Source organism: Pristiophorus japonicus, chromosome 9, assembly GCF_044704955.1.
Source record: "Pristiophorus japonicus isolate sPriJap1 chromosome 9, sPriJap1.hap1, whole genome shotgun sequence".
In the NCBI taxonomy this organism is placed as follows: Eukaryota; Metazoa; Chordata; class Chondrichthyes; family Pristiophoridae; genus Pristiophorus; species Pristiophorus japonicus.
Window position 1 is genome coordinate 34,864,565 of NC_091985.1, and position 16,441 is coordinate 34,881,005.

Below are 16,441 nucleotides of genomic sequence, written 5' to 3' on the forward strand. Positions count from 1 at the left end.
GAATTGTTAATTAAAAAAAAGGATGAAATGAAATAGCACCAGTAAAGCCACTTGGGTATGGACAGTGCATTATTGCTACTGTGACAGAAAAATTCTGTTTGGTGGTGGGGGAGAGAGAAAACCCAGCAAATTCAAAAGTAAGGAACATGAAATGAATGACAGAGTAATTAGGTGAAGCAAGGCTTGGGTTTAAAAGCCTGCATATTGTAGGAAAAAAAAACTAATGGAGGTGAATAGTTTCACAATCTGTTGAACAGATATCGAACAAACTTTAAAAAATAAAACGACCTACAGGGTACCATTAAAATGGTTTCCTTCACTATAAGTAATCATACAATTCACAGCACAGCTTTTAACAATCTTATAATTTTGCAAAATATATGGATGATTGGAGGAACCAATTTAAATCAAGGGGTTCATGAGACACATGACAGGCTAGGGCAGCAAAGCTTCATTAGTTTGCGGATGCCATCTGGATCCAATTAAAATTACTTCACTCAACACTTTTAAGACTTTAAGATCAATGCTGACAAATGTAATACTGGAATTACATTCATTGAAGACTATCTACGAGGCCACAGAAAAAGTCACATGATTCCAGAAGGGCTCAAGTATATAATTCTATTAAAGCCTTCTGTGAACTCGTCCGGGAATCACAACAGCCTCAATATTTATTCTATTTCGGTGCTACTGCGAGACCATAACTTTTAATATATGGAAAGAAGCAAACAAACAGCTATAATTTGATCTCTAATCCCATAATCTCTCTTCTGGTGGCATTTAATGTTGCACCTCCCTTTCCAGCACAGAATGTGGGCTTGAAGCAATGTAAGCGAGTAAAATGTAGCCTACTTCAGGAAAACTGGGCAAACCCGGAGTCTGAAAATAGCATTCAAATGACAAACTTAGCACTAAAATACTTGGCTTGGTTTTCCTGTGAAAACAATACCCAACCAGCACCGGCCCCCACCCCCACCGATCTCGGAGGGAACACCTGAGCAGCAGCTAAGCTTAAAAGTGTGAGCAGCCAGCCCAGAGAAACAGTGCCGACCCCCTCGATGTAGGAGGGAACACCAGAGGAGCAGTGAAGCATAAAAGAGTGAGCAGCCAGCCACCACAGGAAGCAGCACAAGCAGGTAAGAAAGGGCGACAAAGGAGAACAGGGCGACTACATTTGGCATCACAGGAAGGCAGGGAATGGATTGGTTGGTGAGTTTTTTTTCTCACTTTAAATTAAGGGCCTGGAATTAGGGGCCTGGATTAATAAATAAAAACTAAATCTAATTAATTAAATACATTATAGATGGCAGGGCAGGCAATGCGTCATTGCTGCAACATGTGGAAGCTGGTGCACACAGAGGTCCCCGTCGACTACATCTGCAGCAAGTGTCTGCAACTCGAGGAACGTCGGCTCCGCGTTGATGAGCTGCAATGAGTTGCAGACAGACATATCAGGGAGGGGGAAGAGTTACCTGGGCGCCGCAATCCAGGAGCTAGTCACACCAATTAGATTAATTAATTCAAATTCGATTTGTGGTCAGGAACAGGAGCGTGTGACAATGAGTGAGGAAGGTATGGGGACTCAGGATGGAGGGGCCTCAGTCCTTGCCCAACATGTTCAAGGCTCTTACTCCCTGTGTGGACGAGAGCAGGGAGTGCAGGCAGGATGAGCAAACTGACCACAGCACCGTGGTACAGGGGGCCATTCAAGTGGGGAAAGTAAAAGCAAACATAGTGGTAGGGGACAGTATCATTGGGGGATGGATGCTGTTCTCTGCAACCGAGAGTCCCGACAGCTGTGTTGCCTTCCCAGTGCCAGAGTTAAGGACATCTCCTCTGGGCTGGAGTAACTTGCAGTGGGGCAGGGGGAGGGAAGAGAGAAGGTCCAGTTGTCGTGGTCCACGTGGGTACGAACAGTGTCAAGTGTCAAACGGCCTTTGTAAGGTTGAAGGCGGCCATGTACAAGGGCTGATGCGGTTCCCTGCATTTTTCCTGCAGCTGTTGCACTGCAAAAAGCATGTCCGTTGTGCCCCGTAGGGGACAAAATCCGCACTCCAGGAGGAGCTCCTCAGCCACATGGAGAAGACTGTTCAGGACGACTCGAGCGACGCCTTTCCCAGTGGCTGATAACGGAGATTCCTCTGTTGTTGCCGCAGTAGGACCTGTCCCCTTTTGTAAAGATGGTCACGATCACTGCATCTGAGATCACCCGGCATGCTCTCCTTCCTCCAAATGAGAGAGACGAAGTCATGTATTCGCGCCAGTAGTGCCTCTCCGCCATACTTCAGCGCCTCAGCAGGGATTCCATCCGCTCTGGAAGCCTTGTTGTTCTTAAGCTACCTTGTGGCCTTTTCTACCTCATGCAGTGTTGGGGTTTTACTAAGGCGGTGGTGAGTAGCATACTGCGGGATAGAGTCGAGAACACGCGAGTCAAAGACAGAGTCTCGGTTGAGGAGATCTTCAAAGTGCTCTGATTGCCTCGGTGTCTTTGATGAGTGTTTCCCCGTTCCTGGCCAGCAGTGGAGTGAGGCCTTGAGTGTTTGGACCGTAGGTGGCCTTGACTGCGATGAAGAACCCTCACACATCATGGCTGTCAGCCAACTGCTGTATCGCCTGCGCTTTCTCCATCCACCACTTGTTGTTTAGGTCCCGGGTTTTTTGTTGGACCTCAGCCTTGAGCCATCTGTGATGCTGCTTTGTTGCTCTGGAGTTGGGTTGTTGCTTTAGACTCAGAAATGCCCTGCACTTGCGAGCTATTAGCTCTTGGATCTCCTGATCATTCTCATCAAACCAATCCTGGTGTTTCCTGGTCGAGTGACCGAGCGTCTCTTTGCAGGCATTGGTTATGGAGGCCTGGCGGGCAGACCAAGCGCTGTGGGCATTGTGTGTCTCTGGGTCATCAAGGCATGCCTTCGATCTTACAAAGGCCTTTGACACTGTCAACCGCAAGGGACTATGGAGCATCCTCCTTTGTTTCGGATGCCCCCAAAAGTTCGTCATTATCCCCCGCCTGCTCCACGACGACATGCAGGCCGTGATCCTTACCAACGGATCCATTACAGACCCAATCCACATCCGGACCGGGGTCAAACAGAGCTAAGTCATCGCCTCAACCCTCTTCTCAATCTTCCTCGCTGTCATGCTCCACCTCACAGTCTACAAGCTCCCCGCTGGAGTGGAACTAAACTATAGAACCAGTGGGAAGCTGTTCAACCTACGCCGTCTCCAGGCCAGGTCCAAGACCACCCCCAATCTCTGCCATCGAGCTACAGTACACAGACGACGCCTGCGTCTGCACACATAGAGGCTGAACTCCAGGACATAGTCGACGTATTTACTGAGGCATACGAAAGCATGGGCCTTACGCTAAACATCAGCAAGACAAAGGTCCTCCACCGCAGCCTGTCCTTTACGCACAACACTGTCCCCCAGTCATCAAGATCCATGGCGTGGCCCTGGACAACGTGGACCACTTCCCATATCTCGGGAACCTCTTATCAGCAAGAGCAAACATTGACGACGAGATCCAACACCGCTTTCAGTGCGCCAGTGCAGCCTTCGGCTGCCTGAGGAAGAGGGTTTGAAAACCAGGCCCTCAAAACTGCCACCAAGCTCATGGTCTACAAGGCTGTAGTAATACCCGCCCTCCTGTATGGCTTAGAAACATGGACCATGTACAGTAGACACCTCAAGTCGCTGGAGAAATACCACCAACAATATCTTCGCAAGATCCTACAAATCTCCTGGGAGGACAGATGCACCAACATTAGCGTCCTCGACCAGGCCAACATCGAAGCACTGACCACACTTGATCAGCTCCGCTGGGCAGGCCACATAGTTCACATGCCAGACTCCCAAAGCAAGCGCTCTACTCGGAACTCCTTCACGGCAAACGAGCCAAAGATGAGCAGTGGAAATTTTATAAGGACACCCTCAAAGCCTCCCTGATAAAATGCAACATCCCCACTGACACCTGGGAGACCCTGGCCAAAGACCTCCCTCAGTGGAGGAAGCGCACCCGGGAGGACGCTGAGTACCTCGCTGAGAGAGTGCAGAAATCAAGCGCAGGCAGCGGAAAGAGCGTGCGGCAAACCAGTCCCACCCACCCTTTCCCTCAACGACTATCTGCCCCACCTACGAGAGACTGTGGTTCTCGTATTGGACTGTACAGCCACCTTAGAATTCATGTCACGAGTGGAAGCAAGTCTTCCTCGATTCCGAGGGACTGCCTATGATGATGATGAGGGTACGAACAACATAAGTAGGATAAGCAAAGAGGTTCTGCTGAGGGATTATGAGCAGCTAGGGTCCAAATTAAAAAGCAGAACCACAAATGGTGGTAATCTCTGGATTACTATCTGAGCCACGAGCAAATTTACATAGGGTAAATAAGATCCGAGAGTTAAACACGTGGCTTGAAGACTGGTGTGGGAGAAATGGGTTTTGGTTCTTGGGACACTGGCACCAGTACTGGGGTAAGAGGGAGCTGTTCCATTTGGACGGGCTCCACTTAGACCGTGCTGGGACTAGGGTCCTGGCGAATCAAATAACTCGGGCTGTAGAGAGGGGTTTAAACTAATTAGTGGATTAATTGGGGGGGGGGGGGGGGGGGGGGGGGGGAAAGAGAAGGGTTCAGGTGAAAGAAAATTTAAGTAGTCAATGAATAAGGAGAAAGCAATAGAGCAGGGTAGCACTGGGGGAAATGAAAATCAGACCGTGCCAGGAAGAGACAGAATGTATAAACATAAAGGTGAATTAGAAAGTGGGGGGAAAAGGGTAAAAAAACAAATTTATAAGCTCTTTTTCCGAATGTATGCAGCATTCGTAACAAAATAGATAAGTTGGTGGCACAATTGATACAAATGGGTATGATCTGATAGCCATTACAGAAATGTGGTTGCAAGGTGACCAAAACTGGGAACTGAATATTCAGGGGGATGTGACAATTCGGAAGGACAGACAGAAAGGAAAAGGAAGTGGGGTAGCTCTGTTAATAAAGGATGAGATCAGGGTGTGTTAGCGAGAAAAGATATTGGCTCAGAAGATCAAGATGTTGAATCAGTTTGGGTGGAGATAAGGAATAATAAGGGGAAAAAGTAGCTGGTAGGTGTAGTCTATAGGCCCCCTAACAGTAGCTACACTGTTGGATGGAGAATAAATCAAGAAATAATGTAAAAAAGGACGGCAATAATCATGGGCGATTTTAATCTTCATTGGACAAAGCAAATTGCCCAGGGTAGCCTCGAGTTCATCGAGTGTATCCCGGATAGGTTCCTTGAACAGCATGTTGCGGAACCAACCAGGGAGCAGGCTACCTTCGATCAGGTACTGTATAATGAGACAGGATTAATAAACAAGCTCCTAGAAAAGGATCCTCTAGGAACGAGTGACCATAACATGGCAGAATTTTAAATTCAGTTGGAGGGTGAGAAAGTTGGATCTCAAACCAGTGTCTTAAGCTTAAATAAAGGCGACTACAAAGATATGAAGGTAGAGTTGGCTAAAGTGGACTTGGAAAAAAGATTAAAGTATGGGACGGTTGATGAGCAGTGGCAGACATTTAGAAACATAGAAATTTACAGCGCAGAAGGAGGCCATTTTGGTCCATCATGTCTGCACCGGCCAACAAGGAAATATTTCATACCTCTCAACAAAAATATATCCCAATGAGAAGGAAAGAAGTAGTAAAGAGATAACCATCCATGGCTAACTAAGGAAATAAGAGATGGTGTCAAATTGAAAACAAGGGCATACAATGTGGCCAAGTCTAGTGGGAGGCCAGAGGATTGGGAAACTTTTAAAAGTCAGCAAAGAATGACTAAAAAAATAAATGAGGGGGTAATTATGAAAGTAAACTAGCACGAAATATAAAAACAGAAAGTAAGAGTTTCTACACGTACATAGAAACATAGAAAATAGGTAGAGTAGGCCATTCAGCCCTTCTTGCTTGCACCACCATTCAATAAGATCATAGCTGATCTTTCTCCTCAGTACCCCTTTCCTGCTTTCTTTCCATACCCCTTGATCCCTTTAGCCATAAGGGCCACATCTAACTCCCTCTTGAATATATCCCAACAAACTGGCATCAACTCTCTGCGGTCGGGAATTCCACAGCTTAACAACTCCGAGTGAAGAAGTTTCTCCTTATCTCCTTAAATGGCCTACCCCTTATCCTTAGACTGTGTCCCCTAGTTCTGGACTTCCCCATCCAACCTTCTTCCTGCATCTAACCAGTCCAGTCCTGTCAGAATTTTATATGTTTCTGTGAGATCCCCTCTCATCCTTCTAAACTCCAGTGAATACAGGCCCAGTCAATCCAGTCTCTCCTCATATGTCAGACCAGCCATCCCGAGAATCAGTCTGGTGAACCTTCGCTGCACTCCCTCAATAGCAAGAATGTCCTTCCTCAAGTTAGGAGACCAAAACTATACACAATACTCCAGGTGTGGCCTCACCAAGGCCCTGTACGACCGTCGTAACACCTCCCTGCCCCTGTACTCAAATCCCCTCGCTATGAAGGCCAACATGCCATTTGCTTTCTTAACTGCCTGCTGTACCTGCATGCCAACCTTCAATGACTGATGTACCATGACACCCAGGTCTCGTTGCACCTCCCCTTTTCTTAATCTGTCGCCATTCAGATAATAGTCTGTCTCTGTTTTTACCACCAAAGTGGATAACCTCACATTTATCCACATTATACTTCATCTGCCATGCATTTGCCCACTCACCTAACCTATCCAAGTCACTCTGCAGCCTCATAGCATCCTCCTCGCAGCTCACACTGCCACCCAACTTAGTGTCATCCGCAAATTTGGAGATACTACATTTAATCCCCTCGTCTAAATCATTAATGTACAATGTAAACAGCTGGGGCCCCAGCACAGAACCTTGGCAGTACCCCACTAGTTACTGCCTGCCATTCTGAGAAGTACCCATTTACTCCTACTGTGTGCTTCCTGTCTGCCAACCAGTTCTCAATCCATGTCAGCACACTACCCCCAATCCCATGTGCTTTAACTTTGCACATTAATCTCTTGTGTGGGACCTTGTCGAAAGCCTTCTGAAAGTCCAAATACACATCAACTGGTTCTCCCTTGTCCACTCTACTGGAAACATCCTCAAAAAATTCCAGAAGATTTGTCAAGCATGATTTCCCTTTCACAAATCCATGCTGACTTGGACCCATCATGTCACCTCTTTCCAAATGCGCTGCTATGACATCCTTGATTCCATCAATCTACCCACTACCGATGCCAGGCTGACCGGTCTATAATTACCTGTTTTCTCTCTCCCTCCTTTTCTAAAAAGTGGGGTTACATTAGCTACCCTTCACTCCATAGGAACTGATCCAGAGTCTATGGAATGTTGGAAAATGACTGTCAATGCATCCGCTATTTCCAAGGCCACTTCCTTAAGTACTCTGGGATGCAGACCATCAGGCCCTGGGGATTTATCAGCCTTCAATCCCATCAATTTCCCCAACACAATTTCCCGACTAATAAGGATTTTCCTCAGTTCCTCCTTCTTCATGGACCCTCTGACCCCTTTTATATCCGGAAGGTTGTTTGTGTTCTCCTTAGTGAATACCAAACCAAAGTACTTGTTCAATTGGTCTACCATTTCTTTGTTCCCCGTTATGACTTCCCCTGATTCTGACTGCAGGGGACCTACGTTTGTCTTTACTAACCTTTTTCTCTTTACATATCTATAGAAGCTTTTGCAGTCCGTTTCAATGTTCCTTTCAAGCTTCTGCTCGTACTCTATTTTCCCTGTCCTAATCAAACCCTTTGTCCTCCTCTGCCGAGTTCTAAATTTCTCCCAGTCCCCGGGTTCGCTGCTATTTCTGGCCAATTTGTATGCCACTTCCTTGGCTTTAATACTATCCCTGATTTCCCTTGATAGCCACGGTTGAGCCACCTTCCCTTTTTTATTTTTACACCAGACAGGGATGTACAATTGTTGTAGTTCATCCATGCGGTCTCTAAATGTCTGCCGTTGCCCATCCACTGTCAACCCCTTAAGTATCATTCGCCAATCTATCCTAGCCAATTCACGCCTCATACCTTCAAAGTTACCCTTCTTTAAGTTCTGGACCATGGTCTCTGAATTAACTGTTTCATTCTCCTTCCCAATGTAGAATTCCACCATATTATGGTCACTCTTCCCCAAGGGGCCTCGCACGACAAGATTGCTAATTAATCCTCTCTCATTACACAACACCCAGTCTAAGATGGCTTCTTTTCTAGTTGGTTCCTCGACATATTGGTCGAGAAAACCATCCCTTATGTACTCCAGGAAATCCTCCTCCACCGTATTGCTTCCAGTTTGGCTAGCCTAATCTATATGCATATTAAAGTCACCCATGATAACTGCTGCACCTTTATTGCATGTACCCCTAATTTCCTGTTTGATGCCCTCCCCAACATCACTACTACTGTTTGGAGGTCTGTACACAACTCCCACTAACGTTTTTTGCCCTTTGGTGTTCTGCAGCTCTACCCATATAGATTCCACATCATCCAAGCTAATGTCCTTCCTAACTATTGCATTAATCTCCTTTTTAACCAGCAATGTTACCCCACCTCCTTTTCCTTTTATTCTATCCTTCCTGAATGTTAAATACCCTTGGATGTTGAGTTCCCTGCCCTGATCATCCTAGAGCCACGTTTCTGTAATCCCAATCACATCTATGTGCACAGCTAATTCATCCACCTTATTACGGATACTCCTTGCATTAAGACACAAAGCCTTCAGGCTTGTTTTTTTAAACACCCTTTGTCCTTTTAGAATTATGATGTAGTGTGACCCAGGTCCCATTGCACCTCCTCTTTTCCAAATCTGCCGCCATTCAGATAATATTCTGCCTTCGTGTTTTTGCCCCCTAAGTGGATAACCTCACATTTATCCACATTATACTGCATCTGCCATGCACTTGCCCACTCACCTAAGCAAGTCACCCTGCAGCCTCTGAGCGTCCTACTACGTCACAACGCCACCCAGTTTAGTGTCATCTGCAAACTTGGAGATATTACACTCAATTCCTTCAGCTAAATCATTAATGTATATTGTAAATAGCTGGGGTCCCAGCACTGAGCCCTGCAGCACCCCATTAGTCACTGCCTGCCATTCTGAAAAGGACCCATTTATCCCGACTCTCTGCTTCCTGTCTGCCAACCAGTTCTCTATCATAAAAAGAGAAGAGTGGCTAAAGTAAATGTTGGTCCCCTAGAGGATGAGACTGGGGAATTAATAATGGGGGAACAGGGAAATGGCCGAGACATTGAACAAATATTTTGTATCGGTCTTAATGGTAGAAGACACTAAAAACATCCCAATAGTGGGTAATCAAGGACTATAGGAAGGGAGGATCACTATCACTAAAGTAGTACTTGGTAAAATAATGGGACTAAAGGCGGACAAGTCCCCTGGAACTGATGGCTTACATCCTCGGACCTTGAGAGGTGGCTGCAGAGATAGTGGATGCATTGATTATAATCTACCAAAAATCCCTAGATTCTGGGAAGGTCCCAGCGGATTGGAAAACCGCAAATCTAATGCCCCTATTTAAAAAAGGAGGCAGACAGGAAGCGGGAAACTACAGACCAGTTAGCCTAACATCTGTCGTTGGGAAAATGCTAGAGTCCATTATTAAGGGAGCAGTAGTGCGACATTTGGAAAAGCATAATTCAATCAAAGGAAAATCATGTTTATAAAATTTGCTGGAATTCTTTGATGTAATGAGCAGGGTGGATAAGGGGAACCAGTGGATGTGGTGTATTTGGATTTCCAGAAAGCATTTGATAAGGTGCCACATAAAAGGTTACTGCCCAAGACAAAATTTCATGGGGTTGGGGGTAATGTATTAGCAGGGATAGAGGATTAGCTAACTAACAGAAAAGAGAGAGAGTCGGGAAAAATGGGCCATTTTTCGGTTGGCAAACTGTAGCTTGTGGGGTGCCGCAGGGATCGGTGTTGGGGCCTCAACTATTTACAATCTATATTAATGACTTGGATGAAAGGGCCGAGTGTAATGTAACCAAATTTGCTGATGATACAAAGATGGGTGGGAGAGCAAGTTGTGAGGAGGACACAAAAAATCTGCAAAGGGATATAGACAGGCTAAGTGAGTGGGCCAAAATTTTGCAGATGGAGTATAATGTGGGAAAATGGGAGGTTATCCACTTTGACAGAAAAAATAGAAAAGCAAATTAAAATTTAAATGGAGAAAAATTGCAAAGTGCTGCAATACAGAGGGTCCTGGGGTACTTGTGCATGAAAAACAAAAAAAGTTAGTATGCAGGTACAGCAGTAATCAGGAAGGCAAATGGAATCAGGATAGAGAATAAAACAGAGAAGTACTGCTACAACTGTACATGGTATTGTTGAGACCACACCTAGAGTACTGCGTACAGTTTTGGCCTCCGTATTTAAGGAAGGATATACTTGCATTGGAGGCTGTTCAGAAGATTCACTCGGTTGATCCCAGAGATGAGGGGGTTGACGTGAAGGTTGAGTCGGTTGGGCCTATATTCATTTGAGTTCAGAAGAATGAGAGGTGATCTTATCGAAACATCAAGGATAATGAAGAGGCTCGACAAGGTGGATGCAGAGAGGATATTTCCATTTATAGGGGAATGTCTCAGAATAAGGGGCCGCCCATTTAAAACTGAGGTGAGGAGGGATTGCTTCTGAGGGTTGGAAATCTATGGAATTCTCTGCCTCAGAGAGCTGTGGAGGCTGGGTCATTGAATATATTTAAGGCGGAAATAGACAGATTTTTGAGCGAAAAGGGAATAAAAGGTTATGGGGAGCAGGCAGGGAAGTGGAGCTGAGTCCATAATCAGATCGGCCATGATCTTGTTAAATGCCGGAGCAGGCTTGAGGGGCCAAATGGCTCACTCCTGCTCCTATTTCTTGTTATGTTCTTATTTATATTTGAATCAATAGATTACATAAATTGCTAAAAGTTTATTCCCCAAAGTAAAACTGTCCATTATATTTTACAAACACCCTTGGTTTTCCAATATTTACCCCGTAATCTCAATAGTTACGAGTTTCACTTTAAATGCGGCAAGAGCAGTTACACATTTGCTCATACATATGGACAAATTGACTGCATTTATCATCAGCATCTATAACTGCCAGCTGTGAAAGAATTTTGCCTTATTAACTTTGCTGTACAACCAAATTCAAATATTTAAATGATAGTGAATTCAGTCATGTAATTAGCTTAATTGTCACCATCAATCGGAGATTCAAACAGGCAAAGCTTCTTTTGTTCATTTCTCAAGGTTCAACTGGTACCCCCTCAAGATTCAAATGTTCAGGCAATTATGAGCTGTATAAATTGTATTTGACTGGGTATATAAATTTAAATCAAACATTCAAATGAATAGATTTTCCAAATCTTACTGTTGGTGACATTATAGGATTTAGCAACGTTTACACCAGTATCAATGGGATGTCTTCTATATAGCATACTCCATTTTTAGAAAATTCATCTTGTTTAGTAGGATGATTGACCCATTTATCATCCAAAGATTCCACCTCATGCTTCAAAGTATTTATTTACTTTAAGGCGATCTGATTATAATGACATAATTTGACTCGGGAACATTTTCATCACCGTTGAAATACAATCTAATCTGGAAAATATTATACCTGCTTCACCAAGCAAAAACAAAACTGAATTAAATAGTGGTATACTACAGTCAGGGCAGTCAAGCTTTTTTGATCAGTGACAACATTCTGGGACAGACAACAAAAGGTACTGAGCTACATTACATGTTAGACAAGTGTCAATATGGGAGCATTGCTGCTAAACACTTCAGATCAACTTGAACTGGTAAACTGCACATAGGATAGAGCTGCTCCAAGCAAAATTCTCACAAAAGGTTTCTTTCTACAAAATGGCTATTTTTGAGTGCTAATCAGATGTTAATTATTGGAGCATGCTGCAACTTCAAGTGGAAATTTTCAACCATGCCAAATACTGTACTCTATGGGCCCAAGTTTCCACATGATTTGCGCCTGATTTTTTAGGAGCAACTGGTGGAGAACGGACTATCTTAGAAATCGCAATTCTCCACATTTTTTTTTCTGCAGTTCTAGTCAGTTAGAACAGTTCTACTTTGGAACAGAATTTTTTCTTCAAAAGAGGGCGTGTCCGGCCACTAACGCCTGATTTCAAAGTTTCCACAGTGAAAACGTACTCCAAACTAAGTTAGAATGGAGCAAGTGAAGATTTTTGTAGAACTGAAAAAACCTGTTCGACACATTAAAAAATCAGGCGCAGGTTACAAATTAGGCGTCCAGAACGAGGTGGGGGGGGAGGGAAGTCATTAAATCCTTATTTATACTTCTAAAAATAAATCCAACCTGAATAAACATTTATAAGCAAAGAAAAGATTAAATAAACCATCTTTCTACCTGTGTGAAAGTGCTTCAGGCACGGAGAATGCTGCAGTCAGCCTGAGGCGCCCGTTCTTCCCGCTGGGGGGGGGGGGGGGGCGGCGGGGGAGGAAAGAGGCGGCACCCGTTCTTACCGCATGGGGGGGGGGGGGGGGGGGACAGTGAGAAGGCTCAGTGCTGATGTGCTGATGGCAATGTGCTTTTATTAAAAAAATGTTCAAAAATTAAACAGCTACAAAGAACTACAAAAATGGCCGAGTGCCAATGTTTCCTTCACACTGCGCGTGCGCGAACGCTCCAACGCACAGCGTTGTCGGCAGGAAAAAAACTAATTTAAATAGTACCCGCCCCCTCCCACGTACAAAATCGGCGCGAGTGTAGGCTCCGCCCCCCTGGGCGCCGCGCCAGGCAGACAAGGAGCTGCAGAACGCTCCAGAATCGCAAGGTTTTTTTTAGGCGCGAAAAACGGGCGCCCAGCTCGGAGGGGCGCCCGTTTTTTATCGTGTGGAAACTTGGGCCCTATGTGCTGAAAGTATATGGTAGACATTAACAATCTAGCAATGTGGCTCTCATCAGGGGTTCATCATATTGAGGATCTGAACTCTATTTTATATCCTAAGTTCCTATTATGCCATTCACCTCCTACCCATGAGTTTCCAACCCCACCACCACCCTCAGCAAAGAGGCAGGGCAGACAACCTTCTCCCAGACCGCTCAGGGCTATTCAAACCAGTTATGAGGAAGTATGCCTGAGGGCACATCATCTCCCATTTCTCTTCTCTTCCTCCAGAGAAGCACCAAACCATCGACCCTCAGTAGCACAACAAGCACCAAGAATTTATAGGTGCAAACCTAAGGCATAACACTCTATGGCATCATAACTAGAGCAATGTGCTGTCAGCATGTCATCTGCCAAATGGGTGGGGGGGGTGGAGAAGTGCAAGTTTCCACCAAGGCCAGGAAAGATTGCCATGAGCTGGAGCTTCCAATTGCATCTGGTGTTTCACTAGAAGATGCTGAAACGCCAAGCCTCTTGCGTGTCAGGTGAGTGCGATGAACAATTGCAGAACATATCAGCAGATTTATCACTTACTTGCTGGATAACATCAGGATACAACATTGGCAGCCTTTCGGCTATGAGTGCTAGCCCACCCATGCCAGCAAACACTTGCAGTGGAGACTGGATAGGATTAGTTTCAAGCAAAGACTCATCCAGGGCACTATCTATGCAGTCATCACTTGGTTGCAACACTTCATCTTCAGGACAGCTGGTCAGCCCCTCTCCAAGCTCTGTATGAAATAGTGGATATAAATTAAGCTCCCAAAACATGAAAAACATAAAGCAACATTGCCACAGCAAGGAACTGGCATTGAATAGATCCATTAAGAGCTAGATAAAGCACATTTACAAACGTGGACTGCAAAGGTTATACAGGTCATATAACTGAGCAGATATTACAGAAATACAATTCAAAATCAGAAAATGATCAAAATTCTGAGGCTATTTTGCAATGCCCCCAAATAGGTTTCTAATTACATCAACCTGGTTTGATTGGAAAGCTGTGTATTAGGCCTAGTTTTTATTATCCAGACAGTTCTTCAGTATAAATCAGCTAGGCTCCATTCATTAAAAGATGCTAAAATTAAGCCAGTAATTTGGAACTCAAGATCAAATCAAAGCAATCCAAGTTCCAACTACTGAGATTTTAAAGTTACTGGTGAAATTTTACACTTTTATTTGAGCTTGGATCAGTGAAACCCATTTTACATTTGTGCTGTGCAGGTCATTAATATTTTGCGCCACATATACGCAATTTTGATTTAAACACTGCCACCATATTTGCTCAAAATGTGAAGAATCAGACTTAATAAAGAAATTGATCAAATTAACACACACTGCAGGGAAAATGCACAACTAGGAATTACAAAAAGGATTTTTTCACACCTCCACCGATTTGCATTTATATAACACTTCAAAAGTAGGTGCAAGGAAACAGACACCAAGCCAGGATGGGAGCGATTTGGAAGGGGTAACCACAATTGCTGGTCGAGGAGGCTCATTGTCTCCACCTTTTGAAAAACATTCTTAGAGATGGAGAAGTTTAGGGAGGGAATTCCAAGAAGCAGGACAAGCAGGCTAAAAAGCTCTTCCATCAAAAGTGGAGGTAAGGGGAGAGGGAATTGCACAAAAAGCCAGTCACAGGAACTGTTTTTTTTTAGGGGGGGTGGGCTGTAATGCTGAAGAAGATTGCAGAGACCATCGATGAATATATAGAGGACTTTAAATTCAAGGTGTGGATAGATGGGGAACTACTGTAGGTTAACAAAGACTATGGTAACTATTGAGCAGGAGTTACAACAGTACAGGATGGACTAACTGCTGAGAAAGAAAAAAAAACAGCAAAAACAAGTGCTGCAGAGATGGCCAATCTGCTAATGAAACTCTGAGCTCCCTTCATGCTGGACCAAACAGATGGCTGTAGTCTTCAGCCTCAAATTCTTAAGATAGCTTTGCTGCAAACTTGGACCATATGAAGTTTATTTCTTGGAATTACTCCATTGGAGATTTCATCAACAGCCCTTGTTGTCTAATTAGCAGAAAAGGTGGGGGAGATGCTCAAGAGACAGGAAAGGACCTCAACAACCTCTAGTACACTGCGTTTCTACATAGTCATTATATCCCAATATGGTCAGGAATGAGGGTATTATTTCATTGACCCATCATATCCAAGGCATTGCCATCTCAAACTGCAGCTAGGTTGTTTACATAATAAGCAGTATAATGTTCCTGACAGATAACCACTGCACACTATTTCTTACCTGCCCCAACCCTTACGGAAAACATTCCCAGTATACCAGACAGGATTCGGTTACTGATTGCAGTGTATAAGCTGTATCTTGAAAGTAATCCAAATGCCAAAATTTGGACTCAACAGGGAAGGATAGATACCTTTGCTGAGAATTAGCACATTCTGGCTCCAACTTGGCAGCCTACTAGGATTCAAGTCTGGCAGATACCTTAGTCAATCCTGAATAAATTAACCACCACCTGAGTGGGTTTGGTCGAGAAATATTAACATAGAAACATAGAAAATAGGTGCAGGAGCAGGCCATTCAGCCCTTCTAGCCTGCACCGCCATTCAATGAGTTCATGGCTGAACAAGAAACTTCAGTACCCACTTCCTGCTTTCACGCCATACCCCTTGATCCCCCGAGTAGTAAGGACTTCATCTAACTCCCTTTTGAATATATTTAGTGAATTGGCCTCAACTACTTCCTGTGGTAGAGAATTCCACAGGTTCACCACTCTCTGGGTGAAGAAGTTTCTCCTTATCTCGGTCCTAAATGGCTTACCCCTTATCCTTAGACTGTGACCCCTGGTTCTGGACTTCCCCAACATTGGGAACATTCTTCCTGCATCCAACCTGTCCAAACCCGTCAGAATTTTAAACGTTTCTATGAGGTCCCCTCTCACTCTTCTGAACTCCAGTGAATACAAGCCCAGTTGATCCAGTCTTTCTTGATAGGTCAGTCCCACCATCCCGGGAATCAGTCTGGTGAATCTTCGCTGCACTCCCTCAATAGCAAGTATGTCCTTCCTCAAGTTAGGAGACCAAAACTGTACACAATACTCCAGGTGTGGCCTCACCAAGGCCCTGTACAACTGTAGCAACACCTCCCTGCCCCTGTACTCAAATCCCCTCGCTATGAAGGCCAACATGCCATTTGCTTTCTTAACCGCCTGCTGTACCTGCATGCCAACCTTCAATGACTGATGTACCATGACACCCAGGTCTCGTTGCACCTTCCCTTTTCCTAATCTGTCACCATTCAGATAATAGTCTGTCTCTCTGTTTTTACCACCAAAGTGGATAACCTCACATTTATCCACATTATACTTCATCTGCCACGCATTTGCCCACTCACCTAACCTATCCAAGTCACTCTGTAGCTTCATAGCATCCTCCTCGCAGCTCACACTGCCACCCAACTTAGTGTCATCCGCAAATTTGGAGATACTACATTT

The 16,441-nt window shown here is 44.6% G+C and overlaps 1 protein-coding gene across 5 annotated transcripts in view; it reads right to left on the reverse strand.

Moving 5' to 3' along the window:
* The window catches only part of birc6 (baculoviral IAP repeat containing 6), a 326,307-nt gene that overhangs the window by 124,639 nt on the left and 185,227 nt on the right, over positions 1-16,441 (reverse strand). For all 5 annotated transcript variants that reach the window (XM_070889262.1, XM_070889261.1, XM_070889260.1 and 2 more), the window contains one exon: positions 13,508-13,704. In XM_070889262.1, the coding sequence (XP_070745363.1) occupies positions 13,508-13,704 (197 nt within the window). The remainder of the gene's footprint in view (positions 1-13,507; positions 13,705-16,441) is intronic.